Genomic DNA, 24,862 nt, shown 5'->3' on the forward strand with positions numbered 1-24,862 from the left:
AGAACAAATGCAACACATGTTTTACAAGAATCTCCTGGGAACTGGAACAAATGCAACTGGGCTTACTTCGCTGAAGTACACAAACCTGGTGTTTTTAATCAATCCTCACTAATTTAGAAAAAAAGAACAATTTATTCCCTATGTAGCTATATTATTAATTCTCTTTAATGAGGATTACATCTACATTGAAATTGAAGTTCATATTGAAGTTTAGGAAACTTAAGTTCTAGCACAATTGATTATTTGCATAAATCAAAAAGAAGAAAGCAGAAGAAACAAAGCCTAAAACCACAGTGCTCCTGGGCACCTCTGTAGAAGATGTTCTGTATTATACTACAGCAATATTTCCTTTTTGGTACAAACGTATCTCTCCATTCCACCCCCCTAACTATTATTCAGGAGACAGTGGACTGTGGCTGGCAAAATTATGCTTCTGTAGCAAATCAGTATCAGGCAATTCAGCTATAATTTTTTTTTTTTTTTTTAGTTTTAGCTAAAACTATATATCCACTGCACAAGGGGTCAATGGCAAAAGAAACTGCCAAGGAGTAGGATAAGAATATATGTAAGTAGACACTTGCTTGGGAACTTTATCTTCATTTTCTTATGAAGGGGCAGAGGGTGGCTCGACCAGATGCCCTTTGCTGAATATAGGAGACCTTCATTACCTCCTGATGCCTGTTGTCGTAGTGTGCCTCACTGCAGACAATTTGATTGCTGTCTCTGATACTCCAGACTCAACACTGGCAAAGTACACCTTAAATAATGTCTCAAACACTAACACTGAAGTTAAGACAAGTAGTTCTTGAAAATTAAAAAAATAAATAAATAAAAGCTACAGCTCATCAGTTACCACACACAATTACTAACTCCAGACATTCATTAAAAGAAACAGCTAGCAGGTTTCTAGAACTAAGCATTTGCATCTCTTTGGATACATCTTATTTTGACTTGGGTCCACATTAAGACTACAAATACGAAGTGTTATCTACTGTTTAAAATAGATGACAGCAACATTGTTTTGAAGAAAATAAGCCCAAAAAAGTTAATACTTTTTTTTTTTTTTAATTATTACTTACAAATATGAGTTCGAGATCAGGACAAAGCTAATTATGTGGACCTTCAAGGCAAAACTGCAACCCCTTTTAGGGTAACTTCTGTGCTACGTGCAAAGCAGCACGAGACAATAATTCTAAGCATACATACATATGGGTAACATTTATGAAGTATTACTGCTCTGGTAAATGTGTTACAGTAATCGTGGACTGCTCTGTACAAACATCTAATGTTCAGGGGAAAAAGCAATCAAAAAAGTAGGGAAACATCAAAGATTATTTAAAAGAAAAATATTTATGTCATTCCTGTGTATAGAGCCAAGTTGAATCAAAGCCCCAGTACTGAATACAGTGACTCAAAATGAAAACACCATGACATTTATGTAGATTTCAGAAATATAGAAAGCTACATCTTACAAAAAACAGTAAAAAATCTTTTTTTGTCTTCCAAAATATGAAGCCAGTTCTACCACGCTCTAAGGAGACTATGATTTTTCTGTTGTTTCCTACACCTGGATATTCAGAGAAAAAAAAAGAAATTTAAAGATGCTGTTAAAGTAGTTAAATCTACCTCATAGCATCTAATTAAGTGTTGAAGGGTTGTAATTTTTCATCTGAGAAAGTATTTTCTTAAAAGACCACTAGAAAAAATTCCCAGAATATTAAGTTTTTGCCAGTGCAGGTGGCAAATCCCAAACAACAACAAATTTCAGAGGAATTGCATAATGTAAGTATAGAACAAAGACCAAAATACACATTTTACTGAATGTAGAACATACCAGTCTAAAAAGATCAAAGAAACTGTACTTTTCATTTTCTGTGTTAGAAGAACAACTAACAGATGTAACAGATATGCAATTTTTCATTTGTAAGCCTTACTCTGAAGTAGCACAAGTTGGCAAACAAACTACCAACATTTTAGAAATATGCATTTTGATCTTTTGTTTGTACTGCATTGCAGATACCCTTCAGTTGTTTGCTATTACCTTCACCAGCAGAGCAGGAGAAAAAGGTGACTGAATGAATGAACACGAAGGCTTCACAAATGTTTTTACTTTTTTTTTTTTTTAACCAAAAAGAACTAACGCTTCTTTTTGTTTGAAGTCCCATTTGTTTATCCTCACTCTAATTCTCAGATCAAACTAGTATCTTTTCGAAAAGGAAAAATTCACCACAAACACCAAAAAGAAAATAAGAAGTAAAACCCATTTTTAGATCCAGGTAAATTTTGTGTTCATTTCCCAAAGAGAATCCTTAAACTGACCTCTTTTATTTTGGCATATGCTTGACCCTTTGCACTTGCAGCAACAGCTAGAACCTCAGTATCAAAGATGAACTGAACAAATGCTTTCAGATTGGACCAAAATATTAGCTGTGTGTTGCTCAACGAAGATATGATTTTCCAAGCCAAATCAAATGCTTCTATGCAGAGAGATTCTGATGAGTTCAGGAGCTAGAACAAAGAGGAAAAAAAAATGGTACATTTGACAAAAACAACCAAACAAAACTATTGGTATCTTCCAGTTGGTTATATCTTTTACCTTGGGAACAAGGACTTTCATGCAGTTGAACACAGGTAAAACTTGGTCTGAAGGAAGAATAGTTAGGGCTTCTAACGCAGACTGTAGAATTTTTCTTGACCTTTCAACTATAGATAAGGGCAATTCTGAAGCTGCTTCTTCTTGAGCCAGCATTGGAAACTTATTTAAAACAAAACGCAGGCAGATCCACTGGTCACGAACATAGCGTGCAACAATTTTTCCCCACCCCTGAGATGATGTTTCTTCACATAAGCTGTAAGAAAAATGTTATTCTTAAATATATACTATATTAATTCATCTTGCACATTCCTATCTACCAGGAACAGCTTAACTGTACTTAATATATTTGAGGTCCTAGTATTTACACAGGTTCAAAGGGAGACTGGGCAAACTCATTGAAGAGAAGTCTACAAGTAAATTTTCTAAACACAGAGAAATGAGTTCTGAACTCAAGTAATCTCGTTATTCAAACTTCTGGGAACATCACTATATGCTTTCCATACAGTCATGTTCCTGAAGTATTTGTTTTTTAACCCTCTGACTTGCTCTGGGCTTCTTTTACTTCCCCAACAGTGAATCATTTCCTTTTCAACCAACTTGTGTACATGCTATGGCTTTGTGTTCTCTATAGATATGTAAGCTGGCACAAGTACTAGCAGTATTCAAAACCAGATCTGGTTACGTAGTATTAGAAAGTAAATAGCTTTGCAGAATTGGATGACTGAGCTCAAGAACTTTTGGTCTGACCTACTATGGCTGCTTTAATATTCTAAAATCTGAATGTTAAGTCAGAACAGCACCTGAACGAATCTTTTGTGTTCAGATATTTTCCTTTTTACCTTCGTATAACATTATCAAAGAGAAGATGGGGGGAAAAAAAAAAAAGAGCACTTCAATTGCTGCTTTACTCTCTAATCCAACTTTTTCTGAAGTATTACTTAAGCTACATCACAGACGTACCTACTTTTTTCTTCAGTGTAAGATGGTTTCTTTACAACTTCATTAAATTGGAAAAACAAAATAAATCTCTTTAGAGCATCCACAGAAGGCAGAGCTTCAAGATGTGCTTCAGGTTTCCGATCCATTATCTCACAAACTACTGTGAGTGAGGCCATGCTTATTACTTTTCTAATTTGTTCTTTAAGTGTCGGCTCCTAATAAGATCAAAATCAAATATCAACAATCAAACATGCATCAATTTCTTCTAATATATTAATAACCAAACAATACATATGGTATTTCTGTTTGTATCATCTTGGACATCATAAACTAACAACTCTGCACCCCTGTACTTCCTTTCTCTTAACCTAGGCATAACACAGCTTTGCCTTAGCTAGATCGGTGCAATCAAGCACAAGTTGGGAGCACTGAAAAAAAGTACAACCCTTACAGATTACAGTCATTTATTCATTAAGTGCAAGAGTCTAGCTTGACACTATCTTGGAACACTTGTATATCGCCAGGTAGCAGCCCGTATATTGCTGGACACCAATTAAAGATTCACGTCCATGTAGTCACAAACCCAATGCAACAGGACAGTGCAAATCTGGAATTCCTTCTAGCCTCTTGGAACAGTCACTCCATGGTCACAACACGTACTATCATTATTTTGTATTTTGTATGCCTATATTCAAAGCTGAATGAAACAAAAAATCTTAAAGCATCAGTAAGCATATAGTTTCCTAGTAATATTAAAAGCTCAGTGTTATTTAAATACCTTCAAACTACTTTCAGCTGTCTAGAGTACAGAAAATATTTTCCCATTTAAATTACTCTTTATTTTTTCTTAAACTTCAGCTGAAAATGTGATATATGAGCAACTGGAAAAGTCATCATAACAGTATACTTTTCACTGAATTCAAAAGAAGTTTGTAAAAGCATCATTGAACACGTCTGAACCAGAAAAAAATGTTTACTTTGAAATTACTGGTGTTAAGCACATAATTCATGTATGTTCTTTGTTACAAATTCATTCTTGTTCTTTGTTAGAGAAGTAAACCTAGCAAATCCAATACTTACAATCTTTTTACTGTGCTATTAACTGTTCTTGATCAATAATTCAACCCAGACAATACCAACGATTACACTGCCAGGAAGTCTTAGTTTAATCCCTTCCTTTTACATGACAGTAATGTTTCTTTACCTTTTGAAAATGTATGTAATAGGCTAGTATGCCTGAAATACAGCTATAGAACAATGAACATAATGAATTGTATGAAAGTCCAAAGCAATGCTAGGTTCTGGATTTTTTTTCTATGTTCAAACTTTGAAATTCTGAAGATCACTGATACTAAGGCATACCAAAGGCATTTTCATTTAACTATAACAACCTAGGTAGGATCAGTTCACGTTCAAGGAAAAAAGCTTTTGAGTACCTACTGTCCTATATTACAACTAAAGTTTCATTTTTTAATAAAAGTCGATACAACTAAAATGAAACAAGTAAGAAAACAAAAGTACTAAAAATCTTAGCTACAAGTATTTTACATTGACATTATATTCACAACTAATTACACAGGCAGGAAAATATGTATACATGCATACACAAAAATTATACTAGAAATATGGCTATATCATTGATATCTGTATTAATAACTACAGTTTTAATTTATATATATATTGTAATAAGTAATACTGCATTAATTACCTCTTTGCAATTTGTCTCTCGAAAATTACGAATAGAGGCATTAGTGAGGGACAAAATGAAATTCTTGATAGTTGGTAACTTTTTCCAGCTGACTTGTGAGCACAAATTCACAATCTCTGGAATTAAGGCTAAGTATAGGTCACAACGATCCAGATCGCCAACCTAAGAAAGAGGATACAAAAATAAACTGAAGCATTAAGAGGTGGAAACAAACTGAGAAAAAAAAAAAAAAAAACTACTATCAACAATGATAGTAGAAGGTAAGCAACAGGAAGGAAAACAAATTTATTAGTATTTTAAATCTTGTCTTTTCATCTTACAGGTTATTTTAGTTTAGTGTTTGTGATTATGCCTTAGAAGAGGCAGTCTGAAATTCTGTAAGAAATCTCCAGTTCTTTTAATTGGCAAAGTTATTTCCCTTACTGGGAGCAAAGGAATGCCCCATAAAACCACCTGAGCTAGCCTGAAACAGTGTTCAAATCTAACTCAGTTATCAGAACACAGCACTGCATTGCACCCTATACACATATAATGGTACATCCTGCACTTCTCCAACTAGATTTTATCTCAAGATTGTATCTTGCTTTATGGCTTTTAATTCTCCTGGCCTATCATACTTGCATTTTTTTTCCACACCATAAAACTACCCGTCTATTAAGCTGTTCACTCAGGGAATCATATAAAAAAATCCTTTGGTTTTCGGAGTAGCTCCTCTGCATTTTCACCCACATTCAGACTGAAATTCTCCTGATTCAACATTAACACTTGTTTTGATGCAGTAGCTTGTTTCTTATCTGTCTTCTATCACACTCATATTTTGGGGACTGTCTGCTATCAGCTTTTTCTTTGTGTTTCTTTTACTTCGTACTTTTCATGCTGTTTCCAAGAAGGTACCCCAGAGTCCCATGCTTCTTTCGAAGACTTCACCCTTGCAGAAACATGAACTTTTTTCCAGCTGTTGTTACTATATTCTTGTACAGACTTATTTTTTTTCTGCTTTCCCAAGCAAAAAAAATGTAATTTTGACTTCTATTCATTATCACTTCTGCACACATTTCCATATAACTTTCTCCATGAAATCTGAACTGGCTCTCTTTTCTAAACTCACTCTTCATTAAATAACTCATTGCATCCATTCAAAAAAAGTTTACAAAAAAAGTCTACTTGCACAGAAATGCTGAAGTGTTTAAAGACTTGGTATGAAAACAAAGAACATAGGTAAAATCAAATTAACAAGCAAAGTCACACCAAAGTAAGTCTCATAACTACTTACCGTACTTAATTCATTTGTAGTAAGCTGACGGAGTATAAATTCAAGAATACTCTCCACAGGTGTCATTAGAGATTTCCAAATAAAAGACAATACTTTATCTGTGTGAAAAGCAAAATAAATGCATTAACATACAGAAGTGCACTTTCTTAAATTAATTTATTACATCATATGGATTTAAGTTACAGTGCAAATGTTATACAGTAATACGTATTCAAATGCCTTAAATAAGTATTCAAATACCTTAAAACAGTTCAGTACTGTAGCAACACAAACCTCAGAGCGAAAAGAATCAAACCAGATGATAACCTTTCCTGTGGTTTATCATGAATTGGTGAGCCAAAAAAATTGATGGGACACCCAAAAATAAAAGCTTGATTTTCCATTTTTTAATGCACACTCACCCTAGTTCCATCCCTGTGCACAAACACCTTATTCATAAATGTATTCCTTAATAAAGGACAGAGTTTTCACATCCAGCCATTAATTATATGCAAGAAAAATGCAGTTCTCTCTAATATGTATAGAAGTGAAAACTGTGGGGGTTTTGGTTTTGTTTGGTTGGTTTTTACTGTTTAAAGATAATTGAGATTTAGATAGAGACCAATCTTTACCCCTGGTAAAACACACTTCAATCTGTGCTTCAAAAGGGTGAGAGCTAGCTGGTAATGAAAGCCAAAGAAATAATATATCAACATGAAAATGGAGCTAAAATCCTCTGCATGACCATCCTGATCTAAAACCATCAGTCGTTAGTTTCTGTATTTAGGGGAGTTACCCAGAGGATACATCTACTGATTATTTTTCACTTGTTGACCTTGAGTTAGACTTAATTCAGCAAAGTTTTTATGAAATGGAAGAAGACCTTCAAAAGGTAGAAATATAAAAGGATGCACTTCCAGAAGTTCCAAATTAATATTGTTGCTGCATTTCTAATGCTTTATGTGTATAGAACAAGCAGTTTAGCTATGTCATATTACTGATGTTTAATCATTTTTTTCTAAAAGTGACTGAAGTTTCAAATCACTAAAAAGTCTTCTGCAATTAAAATTCAGAAATTCTTCAGATAAAACATTTAAGATAGAAAACCACAATTTGCTACCAGTGGCTCTGTAACACTTTCGAAAACAATAAATAGCAAATACTTACTGTTTAAAACAGTGAAGTCTCACAGCTGTATAGACAGCAAGACCTCTGGAAAAATACTGCTGCTTTCAGATATATGTCTATCCCCATTACAGCATTTTTAAATAAAAGCACTTCCTAATTATTATTATTTTTGTTTTAGAAGCTTAAAAAAATTCCTTTCTTCTTCCCCAACATTTTCTCATTTTCCAGTTGACAGAAAGGACTGTTCACCTTCATGGCAACAAAGCTTTTGCATTCTACAGCATTACATTTCCCACCCCACCAACCACCAATGCAGTCTATTTGCAGCTCTGGAAGCAAGATTTATTATTTGACTCTCCTGTGCAAGATGAAGAACCATGAAAACATTGTAGGAAATAATATAAGGATTACTTTTCTTAACATAAACAGATGTAATACTACAAGTCCAACTCCAAAAGCCTCTTGAAAGGCTACTGATGGTGAGCTGTAGTATGGCACCTACATGTACAGGAGGGAAGCATTCAAAAGGACAAAGATCCTGTGATGCTCAGCCTTGCAATAGCTTAAGAACTCTGGCAGCAGAACTAATGCTAAGTTAGGCATCCAAATTCCCAAAGCAGAAGCAATGGACTGCATCTACATTAGCAAGCATAGCAGCACATAAGGAAATTATTTATGGAATAAAAACCTAACACACTGTCTTATGTGTTTTAGAGGGTTCTGCTTCCAGCTTGCTCTAGCCCAGTGCTGTGACCTGAAAGTACACTGGCAGTTGAAACACATCTTCCAATTTAGTTTCATCTGAAGGAATCCACCTCAGCAGTCAGAGACCATCCCACAACAGGAACTGTAACAGCCTGCATAATTAGCATTCAACATTTCAGTCAAACAGCTGTAATTCAAGAGGGGGGTTACTATATAAAGTACTTTTTAAAATAAGGTTAGGAATTTACTTCAGGACTGCATTTAGACATCTTTATGAAATCTGGATGCAGTACCCAAAATCGTTTCATCCCCCATGTAAGAGCCTAAATTTGTGGCCCCTGCTCCACAGTATACTCTTGTATTTCATGTTATAAAACACTGAAAAAAACAAAAAAAAAAAACACACAACAATCTGGTGAAGCAGAAATTGAATGTCAAGATCCCTCGATTTAGTTCTGTATTCTAATCACAACAATTATGTTGCCACGTTTCACTTGCTCTCAGGATAAAAAAAAAAAAAAAAAAAAACAATAGAGCTGTTCTGGTTACACATTGACAAAACCTTTGATCAAAGGAGTAGTAAGGACTCCACAGCTTTTGCCCGGACTTTGTAGCTGAAAGGGCTACATGTTGTTCAATCTGTGGGGGACCACATCAATCATGCCAGCAGGCTTGTGCTGAAATGAGCACCACTTAACCTTTCTGCTTTTGACCAACACTAAACTAAAACAAGTCAGTTAAAGTTGCCAGCTAAAATCACACCTAAGATTGTGAAATAACTAGCGTCATCCTAACTTCTGCAGTCTGAAGAGCATTAACTGAGAAAAAAATACCTACCAGTCAACCCAGAGAACAGCAGATCTAGGAGGACCATTTTATGCACTTGAGTAAGGCTCTGCCTGAACCTGGGGTAACTAAGCAGGTTAGGCTGGGCTTCTGTACTAACTTATTTTTCAAGTGGCTAAATGATTTTTGAAATCCATACATCAGCAAAGAACAGGCCTACAGATACTTGTAATACGGGCACATTCTCCAAAATTTAACTAACTGCAAACCTAAACTTAATGGATAACAACTGTGTTTTTTTTTAGGATTCCACATTCTCAATTCCAAGTCCTTGGAAACCTTCAGAAGAGCCTTTGTAGGACTGGACCCACAGCCTGATTTCATAAAATATATCTCAGCTTGTCCACTTAAAAAAATCACTTCTAGACTAGTATTAATTCAACAATATAGCCTTAAAACATTAAGTACCTTATTTTTAGTTAGACTATAATTAATATAAGACACAATATACTGAAGATATCACTAACCATCTTGTGTATTGGAACATTTTAACGAACAGGTCTGCAATAACTTCAAGAGAAGCTGTAGGCTTTTATCTGTTTTCAGTGTTGGTATGTAAGCATTACTGCCAAGTTTCATCAAGACATCCAGCAGAGGGTTCAAGAAAGCCTCTAGTTCAATCCATTCTATGTTGCTTTTTCCACTACACAAAAACAAAAATTAAAAAGAGAGTCTTCTTCTGAGTATCTGCCTTAAGTGCTGAAGTCACTTACTTATGGAAATAAATAGGACACAGGTTTCCAAGCCACTTAAGTATCTATAAAAATGTTACCCAGTAAGTTTGCAGCAACAGTTGGACAAGGTCTAAGGGTCTACCAGGATGACCCAATGTCTACAGAGACAAATGGACAACTTCCCATCTTGATTAGGCTTCTGTCAGACCCTTAGGGCATAGGTGGATAAGAGAAAAAGAGCAAAAATGTAAGCTAAGATAATTCATACTTACCTGGATTTATTCCTCATCTGCTCCACATCAGCAGCCAACAGTATCATTGTTGCAACAAGCTTAGCTTCAAACCAGTCAGGCATAAAGCAATTTTCTCCTAATTAAAGATATTTTAAGGTTTCCACAGCATTTAGAAAATAGCATTTTAAAATAAAATATTTAAAGAAATTAGTAGTATAAAAGCAACTACTTTTAAAAATAATATTACTATTTTTTTTTGCATTCTTTTATCTAAATACAAACTCTTTTCCTCTACACATCATAGAAGTTGATCCCATTTGCCTCTGCACCAAAATCAAATTAAGGCAATGAGCTGTATTTAGTAGCAGATTTCCCACAGACTTATCTACTGCTTTTAAAAACATATTAGCATATTCAAAATAAGTCAAATAAAAGTTCATATTTAAGAATGATGAATGCCAATGCCACAACTTTAGCAGAATTTGACTAAGTACAATATAAACAAATTAGTAACTTCTAAAATCCAAAGTACTTTTTTAAAATTATCTTTAAGAACCTTTTATACTAACAAATATTGAACTTACTTTCAGATGCTGGTGTCTTAAGATACTCTACCACAAGACCTCGTACATACTGATATAGTGATGATGTCTCTTGATGCTCAAAATCAGAGCGCACAGACTTTCTGAAGTTTCTGTCATTCACTTGCAGCCAACTGCAAAGCTAAATTAAAATCAGTATGTTACTATTTAACTGTATCTGCTAGCTCTGTACTGACATTACTTTAGCAAGGTAACAACAGTATGCTGAAGCACTGTCAAATATGAACTGTCACATCAGCAGATCCACACCATGGAAGGCTTTCACTGGAACTACTGGGAGGCCTAACAGACTACTCTCCTCAAACACACAAGAAGTTTCTTCCACAGACTAGTTCAGAGCACCCAAAAAAATGAAATTATTGTTACCATTATAAGGAAAAAAATATCTTCAATATAATACTGGTAAAAAATTCCTTTATCTCAGAAAAGGCTTCTGATCATTGGATGTTATCTAATGAGAGCTGCCCTTTTATTTCAACTTCTGTGCCAAAAAAAAATTGAATAGGATGAAGTATACAGCATATATAATGAGCTCACTCTGCACAAACCTTTTTATCATACTGCTGCATAACAAACCCAAACTATGGCTACTTAATCATCTGGTTCTGCAAATCCTATACTCAAAGAAATCATTTTGTGTATTTCCATAGCATTTTGCACCTAACAAAGACATAACACATACACCCTCTGTAAATTTGCAATTCAGAATCTCACTTTACACCCTAGCCACATTTGTCCTTTAGAGATTCCCCTGTTACTCTTGCCTGTGCTGGGTTCATCCAAGCAACATGCAAATCAGAGGCAGCTCATACATTTTTTGGCCCATGTACTGGCCCGTTCAGAGATTCTCAGGATGCACACCATCTCAGACACTACCTTCAGAACTAAGAGAAACGGAAAACGTGCACCATTCTAGCAGACTATCACTCTAAAGATAAACTTTAAAAAAAGAGTTTTCTTTTCCATCAAATTAAGTTTTACAACATAGTTTAGGGGAAAGGAGGAAAAGGAATTAGCCAAAGGAGAAGAAAAAAAATATATAATATAGAGAAATAACTGCCTGTAGATCCGATGACCAAGAACAGCTTCAGCTGAGGATGTTACATCCACCTGGTATCCTTAATAAAAGTAGAGAGAGAAGCCCAAGTCGTGGCTCTGTGGATTCCATAGGATGCCCTGCTTCGCACTCTCTCCTTGAAGTTACCAACGATTTAGAGGAGTGAGCATGGATCCCTGATGGGAGAGATTACAGATGCTAGTACATGCTTACCAGTAGTTATTTTAGTTCCTACAACAATGGCAAAGGATGCAGAAGACTAGGACTGTGATGAACACATCAAAGCCTCGTAGAGGACCAGTATTCAGGGACCAAAGTCTCAGTAAGAACTGATTCTGATTTGCATTTCAACATGGTTAAACCCAACAGCTGCAATACTAGATATACTAGAGAAACTCTAAGAAATGTGGTGAAACCATGGGAAGAAACGGGAGCTTGGTGTATACAAGCTCCCATGTTCAAAAAAGCCTCTGCTTCAAAAAAGATTTTTCTTCTGTAGAACTGAGAATTTCTGCATGAAGAGAGGGAAAAGTCACGTTTTTCTTCCCTCTCTTACTTTCAACAACTGTGATGTTGACAACCTTCAAATTCCTTTTTGTTTCGAATCTGCCAAATAATTTGTTTAGGGTTAATGTTAACTCCTCTGTAGTATTAAAGAAAAATCAGAGCTTCCAGCTGAAACATAAATCCATTAAGACTCCATATCCAGAAAGTCATAAATGTGTCAATGCAGAAGTTGCTAACCATTTAAATATTAATAATACATCATATATTTGTATAGGTATTAAAAAAAATTGTTTGGTGAATATGTAAGTAGCTTTAGTTCTCACCTCTATCCATAACATAGTATCTCTCCTTAATGATTCATCTGGTCTAAGGCACAGAATAAAGCTTGAAACTTCTGGAAGAGACACTTTCTCCTGAAGAAATCAATTCAGATACAATAGTTTTTAACATAACATGTAATGAATAACATCTACCTAAGGATTCAGGAAGTCACTTTCATCTAGCAAATGCTGTAGAAGAAGAAATAGACCTTGCCTTTCCATGGTACAGACTTGTTTTTGGCTCTTAGGGACCAGCTTATCTTTATCAAGGAATGTAACTTAACTCTCCAAAGTATTAAAATCATAGAATGGGTTGAAAGGGATATTAAAGATCATCTAGTTCAAACATTCATCTGAAATCTATCTGAAAATTAATGAATGACTAGAAGAATAGTTATATCTATTATTAACACCTTTTAAATGAATGACATAAACAATCAGTCACCAGTAAGTCTTATTCCTCTATTTCTGAAAGGAAATTTCTGTTCCTCTAGCCGTAAACACTCAACACAGAAGCCTGTAATTGAAGGGGAATGATGATACTCCGCTCAGCTAAGAAAGCAAGCATGTTATAAGACAACCAGAACATAATTCGACTACTGAATTTTTTTTTTCTATTATTAATAATAGTTTTATCATTCTGATATCAATTAGTCACAAACAAAAATGCAAATCTAATAAAGCCAGTTGTTCTATGTTATGACTAGCAATTTTTTAATCATCTGTTTACACTGTACAAGTGTTGGTTCATTTCTGTCATCAGGAAGAAAAAAACTCACCACATCTGTCAAATGCATTGCAGTTTGAAGAAGATAGCACTGAGCAGCTCCACGCAACAAAATCTGATGTGTAATCATGGTACATTGTAGCACATCTCTGCAAAGAGAAAAATATGTACTGTAGAAAATACACGTTTAGGAAATTTAAGAATTTCCTAATTACTAACGATTTTCCACATATTAGATTGTATTTAACAAACATACTAAATATAACACAATCTTTGCCCTAATCAGACAGAATACAACCCTAATCCCAGACTACTGCTCTACATACTTCCAAAAATTGAGGTTAAAACTTGGATAAACATATACGACAATACTAGAAGTACTGAAAAAGCACAGGAAATTTTTCACATCAGTTCAAACTGATAATTTAATGTTTGCATTTCTACTTCTAACAGATATGGAAGCAGATTATGTTTGTCATCAAATTCTTACGCTAGCACTGAAAGAAGCTGGATGAAACCCTCACTGCTCACTTATCAGCAGATGTGTCTGTTTTATTCTTTGTAAATTACTTTTATTCAATATTCCTTAGTCCACCCATAAGATTTTAGTTCAAAGCTTCAAATTCAGTTAAACTGAAATAATTACTGAGTTAACAGATCTGGAAAGTGAATGCAGGCACTTCCAAAAAAATCAGTGCAATTAAGGACGAAGTGCATGCCAATAACTTTCACCTAGCTTTCTATTTACAGGTCTTTCAGGTATCAATTTGTGAGCTGTCTCCAGATGTAGATTGAACATGATATTGAACATGTAGATAAAAATGATTGAACATGTAGATGTAGAACATGAATTAAATCCTGGCTCTCTAAATGTTCCACAAGTTTCCTTACAAGAAGTAAGAAAGAATGCAAGGCAGTAGAGGTTTTACCTTAAAGCCTGAAGTCCATCAGTGCCCAGTACTTTACATGCAGGGATACACGCCAGAGCCATAGAAAGAAACAAGATGGGAACAGCACACCAATGCCGACTTGTCATCTTCTGAATAAACTTTAACAGGAAACTACCTTAAAATAAAAGTAAACAACAACAACAAAAATATATCAAGTGTGATTTTCTGCTTTCCAATGCATTTAAATAACAAAGACCCCAGCAGGAGAACATTACGATGCACTCACATTGCATATTTAAAATCATTTCTGAAAACTAAATGAATGACAAGGGTGTCTCCAAGTTGCTAATCACAGAACACTGACTTTTTGATAAATAAAATACATGCAATAGGAAAGGGCAAAGAAATAACAGCATCTACGGCACTACAAGCATGTAAGGTGTTTTCCACGACAGTATGTACCTGTGAATAGAGTATATTGAATAGAGCTGGTTCTACCCTAATTTCATCCCATTAGACCATACATTAAATTCTGGTCTGTCAAAGGCTACTCCTTTTCAGCCTACACTACCACCAAAATTTGGGAAACATCCCAGAAATCTTCCTGTACCCAACCTGACAATAAAAAAAAAAAAAAAAAAAAAAAATCCTTATTCAGCTTCTGCCTTAGGGCTTCAAAAGAGACAGAGCGTTGACTACACAGGTTGTGACCAAAGAGGTCTGGCAGATTGTTTGTTTTTATAAATCAACCTAACAAGAAAAAAAAAAAAAAAAGGAAAGAAAGAAAAGAACATCAACACAGAATAGTTCTAAAGATTTTACACAGCACAGCATTATCTAAACTGACAAAGAAAAAGTCTGAAAAAACTATTCATCTTCAGAACAACAGGTTGTGGTTATTTTTGTCTCTTTTTTAATATATGTTAAAAAAAAAAAAAGTGCCCTCAAGTTTCCCTTAAAACAATTTTGCAACTTGTTACAGCAGCATCCCTCTAAGCCTCGGAAGAATTCTCTTTTCTGGGAACTTCACTGTCATAGCGAGAACTACTCCTTTTTTCCCCCTCAAGTAATGTGGAAAAATTGGGGTAAATGCTTACATGGGATATGGAAAATGACTCCACAGTTTTTATTTGGTTTCTTTATTTTAAAAAGATAAAGGTGATATTGAAACATACCTTTTTCTTCCTCTGGAAGAAGCATCAGATAAGTAGCCAAAAAATTCTGCAGCCTCATTCCCAGTGGAGGACAGGCTCCCATTGACTGACCTGGTGTCCTGTTAAGTTTTAAAACAGCAAATACACAACTGACATGTTAACAGCTACAAGTAGGATTGACCTTAAACAAAACCAGAATGGTTAATCCACTGCAGAGACTGTCCCAATAGGCCACAGAGATGCAATGCGTCAGCCTGCTCCCTCCACTGTGCCCAGCAGTCCAACAGTAAACACAGAGAGGACAAAGAAGGTCACAACAATACCAGTCTCCCTACAAGGACATGGTACAGCATCAGCACACTCAGGTATTCAAGTACAACCTCAAGTAAAGTTACTGGACTGGGAGCATCAAATGTTGAGCCCACAGTAAGAAATGGCACTACAGGTTCAACTTTGTGCCTGCACCAGCAGTATTCTACAGGCCTTTGGACAAGCAGGTTACCAAGACCTGTGTATAATCACTACTTCTGGTATACTCACTCTTGTTATACTACTCCTTGTATAATCACTCTTCTACTTTCAGATATATCCCAACATGTTTCACTAGAAGTATTAAAGCTATGACAGAAGATTATAAAGCCTTAACTCAACACCATTCTAACTTATAACTCCACTTAAAGTACACCAAAACATGCAGCATTTGCTGCTACTTTTGACTTCATGTGTCTGATTTGAAATGTATGACCATGCAAACCGTACTGCAGCCAGCTGAGGTGACAAACACAGAGCTGCTGCAAGATCCTGAAGCAAAGGTCACGTGTCCTGTCATGTTTAGATGAAACAACATATTCTAACTATGCTTACACAGGTATCCAGAACAACCAAATCCAATCTGACCACTGGTTAAGTGACAATCATATTTCCCTCTCTCCCGAAGCGCAAAAATAATGTCAACTCTTCGAGCTGCCAAAAAAGGTCTGCCAGTCAAGGCTACTCCAACTGAGTTAGAGTTTGATTGTTAGCCAAACGTTCATCACCCAAGACACTCATCTGGAATAAAGTGCATTCAGCAATTTCCCATTCTTAGAACTTTCCATGCAAGTAACACAAAGGATTGAAAACCACCAGTACAATGAATGAACACCAACTTGTAACCCCTCCAACTTTTATCTGTTCATTACGTATTTATACCCAAAGAGGCCACTGTCATGTCTCTAACAGTCTGCTCTGAAAAGTCTTTTATTTGCCAAAGGATAGTCATCCAATGGTGGAAAAAAAATATATCTATCAGTTATGATTTTGCAGCAATTAGCGCAACCCCTTCTGTCTGTGCAAAAAAGAAAAGATAAATATTTCAGAAAGTTACTCACTTATCGTATCTCACTTCATTTCCAAATTAGTATTTTAACACTATATGCTAAGCAGAACCTTAAGGCATTACTAAGTTGCTATCACTAGGATGGAACTGAACCTGTTTCATCTCTTACTCACAGCCACACATCTTTCCCAAGAAACTCTCCACCTGTCAGTGAATTTAGCAAATACCATTTATTTACTAATATACTTTATCCAAAATTTTACAAACATGCTCAAACCACTATTAGTAGAACACACTTACAATAATCAATACATTTAATAATCAGTGGCTTACCTGCCATAAAGGGAACTTTCTGAGAGGGCATCCATTAACGGCCCGATAACAAACTGATAAAAGGGAGGAACAATGAGTAAATGTACACTTGCAAGGCAGTGATACATAGAGACTAACTAGAATTATTCAACCTCACTTTAAAAGTAAAGAAAGAATCAGAAATTAGAGAACACACTTGGCAATAATAACTATTAGTAGCAAAAGAAGTTGGAAACTAAAGAGAAGGGGGTGCAGGAGACTAAACAAGCAGAACAGTATTTTTTTAATAGGTAAGTTTCACAGAGCATGGTGAAAGCTGCAAGCACAAAAAGCATTTTGGGAAACAGATGGAGAATGGATGGTGTTCAGCATAAGAAAGGAAAAGATATTTAAACATGAAATAGAGGAAAGATTAGAAGTAGAAGGACGTAATAGAAAAGACTATTATACTACTAAACCATCCCTAGAAAGATTAAGGATGTGTTCCTTTTTTTTTTTTTTTTAAAGGTTAACTGGATTTCAAGTTAGTGATCAAGAAGCTAACTTAATTTGTATAAATCAGAAATATTAGCCTTTGAGGGCAATATGACGAGGAGAAAGAAGCAATGGTAATACAACACAGATCACTTCTTAATGAAGTGTAGGCTGGTTGGGGTATCAACCTATACATGTTACCATATAAAAAAAAATAAGGACTTAAAATATGTCTTCCCATATATGGAATATATGTACATGTATTTTTGAAGGGAGATACAGTAATACACTGATTATACTACACACATTCAAAATATCTCCCAGGGTCAATGGATCTTAAAAATCAGTCCTTAAATAGGAGACACTGTGCACAGACAAAGTCTGTTGACCAAGTTTACCCAAAACTCTGTTCAACCAATTGATCTAATAATTTCGGAGAAGATCAGGAACTGTGGAAGTCTGAAGCATCAATTATTCCCCTGCTAATGTAACCTTGATAAAAAAAAAATCAATAAATTGGGTGGTACATTTACTTAGAGCATTAGCTTCAAATATGTGGATGAATGACTGCATTTAAGGACCCATTTCCTGTAGCCTGGCTATTTTCCAATTAATTTTATATTTGACATCACTTACAAATATTGCCATCGCTCACACAGGTAAATAAAGAGGGTATTTTTACAGAACATTCCTAATTCCAACACCACTGATGCAATCAGCATTAAGATACATTACAAGTTAGAACATCTACTTGTTCTGGCAAGTAACCATAAAACCCTTACCTCCGAAAAGCCAAGAGAACTGGGGAGATACTTTGTTTCATAAAGCTCTAAAAAATGAAGAATGCCTTCCTTTGTCAATGTCTTATTCTCACTCTCAAACATTCTTTTGTAGATGCACATGTGCCATGATGGGTGAAACAACCAACAACCTGTTACAAAAGCAAACTCTTCTAAATTAACAGTGACGGATTAGTATACTCTTTATACAAATCTATGTTTTAAGGAAATTCATCAAACACACATACAATACATTGACATTCTGGATAACGCGATAGTCAATACACAACACACTTCAGAAAGATTATTATAGCTGCTAGATTTATAAAAATATCCTACTAAATCTCCCATTAAAAAAAAAAAAAACAGTAACAACAACAACAAAAAAGTAAATGCTCAAGTAAAACAAAACATAGAGGGGAAGTGCCAGGTAGTTAGTTCTGCTAGCAGGAAAAAAAAAAAAAAAAAAAAGAAACAACTTCAGAATAAGATAATAAGCAATATGGTAGGATTTCTTGTTGCTGCATCTCAGAGCAGCACTGACCGTGAAAACTTAACAAAAAGCTGCAAATAAAATGAAGAGAAATGTGAGAGCTAATCACCTAATACTTTAGAGATGCTTCAGAAAATTTTGTCTTACCTTTTTCCCCTGAAATAGCATGTTCGTATAAACTGTTTAGTTTTGGTAATACTGGCTTTATGACATGGATCTGAAATGCAAATCAGATACAATGTAAGTAGTCAGTTTACAATTTCAAATCTAAGAACTGGCACTTAGTCGTGAGCTAGAACTTACTATCAATAGCATCAACGTAGCAATTGACAATAAAACTGCATTTAAATAAACAAACATACTCTGCAATGCCTGTGCAACTGATCCAAGGACTTGGTGTGCAACAGGAAATCATATTCTAGAGATTAAGACAAATTGTTACTTCTATGCTACTGTATCATAACAGTAATCCTTCCATTCATCTCAATTACAGTGTGAAGCTTTCAAATCAAACAGCACAAACCTCTGAAGTTGTTTAAACACTTTGATAATCACTATTCTCTCAGTTACAGGACAATGGTGCACAAATAATGCAAGATAAGTAAACTACAAACAGGTAATCACAACTAGTTTATATCATGCAATTGCAGAGGGTCTCAGGTCAAAAACAATCTTTCTACCAAGTTCACTGGCCTCTGAGTCAAACTTGGAATTACTTCCATCCAAGGGCACAAAGTGCCCTACTACTTGGAGATGTAGTGCCATCTACTAAGAGGTTACTGAGTGCAATAGCCTGTTTTTTGCTGAAAAATGGGTTACCCCACTGGGTAACCCAACGGGTCTTGCAATAAGCTGCAACCTGGGTTTCCCTTCCTTAGTTCAATGCACAGCCGTAACCAGATTTCAGAGAGAGATGGGAATGTATTCCAAACTATGCTTGCTGCATTTTAAAGATTAAAAATCAGAATAAACCATGCCTGACGTTGCTTAAATGCCTTCAATCGCCAAAACTGGAAATGTTTATGCTGTACGGGCCAGAAGCTATCGCGCGGGAGCTGCCACCAGGCTTTCCGGCGCCCTCACCTGGTTTCCCTCCAGGGTTTCCAGCACCAAGATGTAGGTCTCCCAGAACCGCAGCAGCGCCTCGTTCTCCTCGGCAGACCACCAGAAGAGGCTGGGCTCTGCAGGCAACGCAAAGAAGCGCTGAAGCGGCGCCACAGAAGCCCTCAGGGGAGGGACACACACACACAGCAGGGGCCGGGAGGCGACACGGTGCCTCCCCCCCCCCACCCCCCCTTACCGTCCCCGCCGTCGGGGGGGCAGCGCAGGCAGGCTGCCTGGCCCCCGCAGAGATCCACGGCCCTCTTCAGCAGGTAGCGGGCCCTCCTGCGGCACAGCCCGTCCCCCTGCGCCAGCCCCTCCTGCACCAGCCGCCAGAAGCGGGGGCACAGCCTGGCGTCGGGCCCGGCCGCCGCGCCGCGGGGCAGCAGCGCGTCGCACAGGGCGCTCAGCGCCAGCAGCGCCCGCCCGGCCCTGGGGGGCTCCCCCGCGCCGGGGTCGCCGCCGGCCCCCAGCAGCCCCTCCCACACGCGGCCCAGCGCCTCGCCGCTGCCGCCCAGCGCCGGCAGCAGCCGCCCGGCCGCCAGCGCCGCCGCCGCCTCGGCCTCGCCGTCGTCCCGCAGCAGCGCCAGCGCCGCCGCCACGCTCCGCGCCACCAGCGCCGGCTCCTCCAGCCGCGGCGCCGCCGCCGCCAGCGCCTCCACCGCCGCCTCGGCTGCTGCCCCCCCGCCGCCGCCTCCTCCCTCCAGCTCGGCCAGCGCGTCGCGGGCCAGGCGGGCGGCCAGCGGCGCCCCGCAGAGCTGCACGCAGTGCCGCAGCGCGCCCCGCAGCGCCCGCCCCAGCCGCAGCCGCTCGGCGCACGCCGCCCCCCCGGCCGCCCCTTCCCCGAGCCGCAGCAGCGGCCGGCAGCGCTCCAGCGCCACCTCCCAGGCGGCCCGCCGCAGCGCCTCGCCCGCCGCCCGGCCCTGGCCCTCGCCCTCGCCCTCGGCCTCGGCCGCCGCCAGGCGCTGCAGCAGCAGGCGCAGCGCCTCCGCGCGCTCGGCCGACAGCGGCGCGCACACGGCCCGCAGCAGCGCGCAGGGGTCGCCGCCGCGGGCCAGCAGCGCGTCGGCCAGCACCACCTCCATGCTGCTGGAGGGGGGCTCGGCACGGCACGGCACGGCGCGGGGCCGCTGCGCAGGCGCGGCCCCGGAGCGGAGGGGAGGGGAGGCGGGGCCGGGTCGCTGCGCCCCGCTGTGGGGGGGGGAGGGGCCGCCATGTTGGGGGGGTAGCGTGAGGGGTGGGGGGCAGGCTGGGGGGCCCCTTCCAACCAGGTGTAGTGCACAAAGTGTGGTGTTCGCCCATGGCGCGTGCTTGCTGTTGCCATCTCTTCCAATAAATAAATATTTTCTAGTTTCAAGACCTGGCCCATGATCATGGCCATTGTTATAAATGAAGTCTCAATCTGAATTTAGTAATATTTATAAAAAGAATATTTCTAAAAGGTATAAAAGGCAAGTAAACAGCGCTGGGTGTGCAGGGAGTCTACGCTCTACCAACACACACACATGAACATCAAACATTCTAAATATACGGAACATTGCTTTACATACTAAACCCAAGTATGCCTATACATACGTACAATCAAAAAAGGTAACAAACAATCCTTTAAGTTCTGTGACTTAACAGTCTCCATTTTCCATTCCTTTTCTTGATTACAAACAAGTCTCCATTTTCCATTCCCTTTGAATAATATGTCTTGCTTTAAGTTGTCAAGCAACTCGGCCTTCGGGCCTTATGTTTCCCGTTCTTCCCGGATCGAAGAAAAGCATATCCATCTCCTTTTCAAGGCCAATAGGCCTGGGTCAAAAGGCACGTCCAGGTCACCAGGGGGCGTAACAGCAAAGACCTTCGACGGCTGTAGCACCAGAGGGGCCCATGGCATAGCAGTCGGATCAGTAAAGGAGCCCGCAGCTCCCTCACTATCTGGCAAAGCACACGTTTCTGACTGTGGTCCCACATGGCTCTTTAAGGCCTCAGAGATTGCTCGCCAGGTGCCGAGCAATCCCACTGCAACCTTGTCGTTTTTAGTTGCAGAGTCCCACACCTTGACCTCAGTTTGGTCCCATATTTCAGGATCATAAACTGTGTGATTGTTAATAAAGAGAATAAGCTGTAAGGTTACCAGGACAGTCTTTGTTTCCAAGGACGTATGATTCCCCATAATACGCAACTGCTTACCAGCGAGAGGCAGTTGTGTGTGCGGGTCCACTTCTCTCAGCTTGAGCTTCTTTCCAGCTCCAGTGTGCCATTTCCAGCGACTTTCAGTCGTTGGTTTTTTTTTTGTTTTTTTTTTTTTTTTCCTTGAGAACAGGCTCCTCTCTTATACCCTTCTCCCCACAGCAGTCCTTTTCAAAAACAACTTTTCATTGGTCAAACAACTTTGCATGTAACAGCAACAGCAAACACACAGAAACTTCCAGAAACTTCCATGCCTCAACCTCTGGAGAACAAGCAACCCAAGGCTGCATAGAGTCTCCTGAATCACCCTTCTTTGTTCCCTCTAAACTCTTTTACATTCCTGATGACCTCATCGTTAAGAGTCTAATGTTATCATCAACCACGGGGCTTGCTGACCCCCATGGCCACACTCCCACATCTCCCCTTTCTTCATTAATATCAACCATCTTCTCGACATGAATTACCACTCCATATATAACATGACCCATGATCATGGCCATGAAGCCTACCTGAGAGCCCTTCATCTGCCCCATAAAACACTTTCTAGTTTCAAGATCTGACCCATAGTCGTGGCTGTGAAGCCTACCTGAATGCCCTGCATCTGCCCCAGGAAAACTGTAGGAAAACAGGGCACTGGCACCATGCCGTTAGCTCCTTACCTGTGTGCCAGCAGCTGGCGTGAGGACCAGGGCAGTTTGATGTAGCCAAAAGGGACAAAGGAAAGCAGGCTGATTGCCAGGGGGTGTAATTTCTAATTTCTATCTTTTTTTCACAGCACTTCGAAAATGGTCACAGACTGCTCTCCGGGAAGATGTCACAGAGAGAGGTAAACGTGGAACTTTCTGGTCCCATGAAAGCAAAGGACAGCAGATTCCCTGCACAGCAACAATAGGAAAGCACAGTTTCTGATGGATATGGGAGTTACCATGGCTAACTTCTCAGGCATCTAATGAAAAAGGCCTCTTGAAGTTTTCACTGTGAGCTCCCACTTGATCTTTTTCTCCAAATCACACAAGTATAGTCTCTCTCCTTTCCCTGGCTACCCACTTCCCTGATACATTTTTGAAATTTGTGATCTTTGAGAGTCTACTGACTGCAGAAGAGCTTGTTACTGCAAGGGACCTATAGTGTGACTGACTGCCTATGAGGTAAATTCCAGAAAAAGAAGGGGAAAAAGAACTATTTTAGACCTGCTAGTTAATGTGGTTTCCATATGCCTTTGCAGTCTGCGTGTATTTAGTTACGTATAAAATACATAATCCAGAAAAAGTTTAAGAGAACAATTCAAATTCATACATTTGTTTAAATGTAAAGCAAAATATAGCGCTTTGTTTCACACACACACACACAAAACCAAAACAAAACAAACCAAAACAAAACAAAAAAACAACACATTTTTTCGGAGGAGGAAGGACAGAATATACAAAATTACTAAATGGGATGCTTGCAGCTGAAATCTCTTTCATACCATAATACATTTTGTCTGCTCTTCCAGTTGCTCTGATGTCTTTCTTCAAAAATTCTTCATTTCTTACTTACAGCATGCAGTCAAGATGAATTGTGGGTGTTTCTTTCAGCGGGTCTGAATAAGTCCTGAAAAGGGGACATTTCTTTATTTCAATCTGTCTTCTCTTCCAGGCACCTGTAGGACTTAACTGAATGAAACATTAAAGGTCTGTACAACATGTAATAATCAATACAATAAAACACTAGGTGCTTTGCTGGTCTCCATTATTGCCTGATTTCATCCTTGCTATTATTTTTATGACAATGGGGTGCCAATTCTAAAGCCCTATTGCATCAACTTAAACATCAGCATTTGAATTTGAACTGGTTTACTGCAGATCATTTTTTCAGACAAAAAGAAGTGGGTGAGAAATTAAGCCCATGGGAGATTAGGCTGGGGAGCATCTGAGCAGAATGTGATGCAGAAAGATTAAAAAAAAAAAAAAAAAAAAAAGTGGTTATGGAGTTAAGAGAGCAAAAAGGAACAGTAGGTATCATCAAAAGGAAATGTTTTTCCCTTCTTGGCTGGTGCTGAATGCAGCAGAAAGACACTCGATAATACCTAACAATCTAGTCGGTACATACGTAGCAAGCTTTACGTTTGCTATTAGCAGTATGTTAACAATAGGAACAGTAGTGGTGGTTCTGCCAAATGCCAAGAGAAGGTTCCACAAATTTTATACTTTAGTAGACACTCCATGAACATGATGACTTTTCCACAGTCTGAGCTCGATACTTCTGTATGTTGGGGATTGTTCAAAATCCTCTTCCAAGAAGCAGCGTTTTATAATTTTCAGGTGGCAAGAGCTACAGCATTCACACCCCCACATCACACTCCTTAACGCTCAGAACCCTGAATTTGTGCCTTCCAGCTCTATACTCCCAACACGTAGCCCTACCTCACCAAACACCATGTCCCATTCTGTTTTCCCCACCTCCCAATCCTATTCTTTTCCACCCGTATTTCCAAGACAGCCCTGCTCCCGGGCCCCAGCCTGCCAGTTGCAGGCACCTCTGGGATCCCAAATCCTTTTCACCCTAGCCTTAATGTACCAACCCCGGCACTCAGAGCATCCCACCCTCTTCACTGCTATTTGGAAGATGTTCTGTAGTTCCTGACCTATCCAGGTCCCCTCCAGCCTCAGCATACTGCCTAGATCAAAGGCCGAAATACCTTGGTTGCTTTTCATTTGTTTGTTGGTTGGTTAGTTGTATTTTGTTGTGCTGTTTGTTTACTAAACAGGACAGCCTGCAGCTGTTTTTTTTACCCCTGCCACATGAGATATCCACCCTCATTCTGATTAATCTGCTTTGGAAACCTGGGACTGAGACGTATTACCTGAAACATCAAAACCAGTCCACA

At 38.8% G+C, this 24,862-nt stretch overlaps 1 protein-coding gene and 1 long non-coding RNA gene across 2 annotated transcripts in view; both read right to left on the bottom strand.

Annotated features, from left to right (window-relative positions):
* TARBP1 (tRNA guanosine 2 -O-methyltransferase TARBP1) overlaps positions 1 to 20,925 on the bottom strand; it is a 34,363-nt gene extending 13,438 nt beyond the window's left edge. The window contains exons 1-17 of the mRNA XM_084512547.1: positions 20,015 to 20,925; positions 19,798 to 19,895; positions 18,862 to 18,931; positions 18,225 to 18,373; positions 16,990 to 17,042; positions 15,360 to 15,457; positions 14,224 to 14,359; positions 13,347 to 13,443; positions 12,571 to 12,660; positions 10,666 to 10,804; positions 10,121 to 10,217; positions 9,642 to 9,817; positions 6,517 to 6,614; positions 5,244 to 5,405; positions 3,557 to 3,750; positions 2,597 to 2,849; positions 2,320 to 2,508 (exon numbers count right to left, since the gene is read on the bottom strand). Of these exons, the coding sequence (XP_084368673.1) occupies positions 2,320 to 2,508; positions 2,597 to 2,849; positions 3,557 to 3,750; positions 5,244 to 5,405; positions 6,517 to 6,614; positions 9,642 to 9,817; positions 10,121 to 10,217; positions 10,666 to 10,804; positions 12,571 to 12,660; positions 13,347 to 13,443; positions 14,224 to 14,359; positions 15,360 to 15,457; positions 16,990 to 17,042; positions 18,225 to 18,373; positions 18,862 to 18,931; positions 19,798 to 19,895; positions 20,015 to 20,900 (2,985 nt within the window). The 5' untranslated portion in view covers positions 20,901 to 20,925. The remainder of the gene's footprint in view (positions 1 to 2,319; positions 2,509 to 2,596; positions 2,850 to 3,556; positions 3,751 to 5,243; positions 5,406 to 6,516; positions 6,615 to 9,641; positions 9,818 to 10,120; positions 10,218 to 10,665; positions 10,805 to 12,570; positions 12,661 to 13,346; positions 13,444 to 14,223; positions 14,360 to 15,359; positions 15,458 to 16,989; positions 17,043 to 18,224; positions 18,374 to 18,861; positions 18,932 to 19,797; positions 19,896 to 20,014) is intronic.
* Positions 20,926 to 23,263: 2,338 nt separating this feature from the next.
* Positions 23,264 to 24,862, bottom strand: part of LOC311434939 — a 56,625-nt gene continuing 55,026 nt past the window's right edge. Inside the window, exon 4 of the long non-coding RNA XR_014691845.1 lies at positions 23,264 to 23,635. This is a non-coding gene — a long non-coding RNA (uncharacterized lncRNA). The remainder of the gene's footprint in view (positions 23,636 to 24,862) is intronic.

The sequence above is a fragment of the Aythya ferina genome, assembly GCF_964211825.1.
Source record: "Aythya ferina genome assembly, chromosome: 3".
NCBI classification, from domain to species: domain Eukaryota; kingdom Metazoa; phylum Chordata; class Aves; order Anseriformes; family Anatidae; genus Aythya; species Aythya ferina.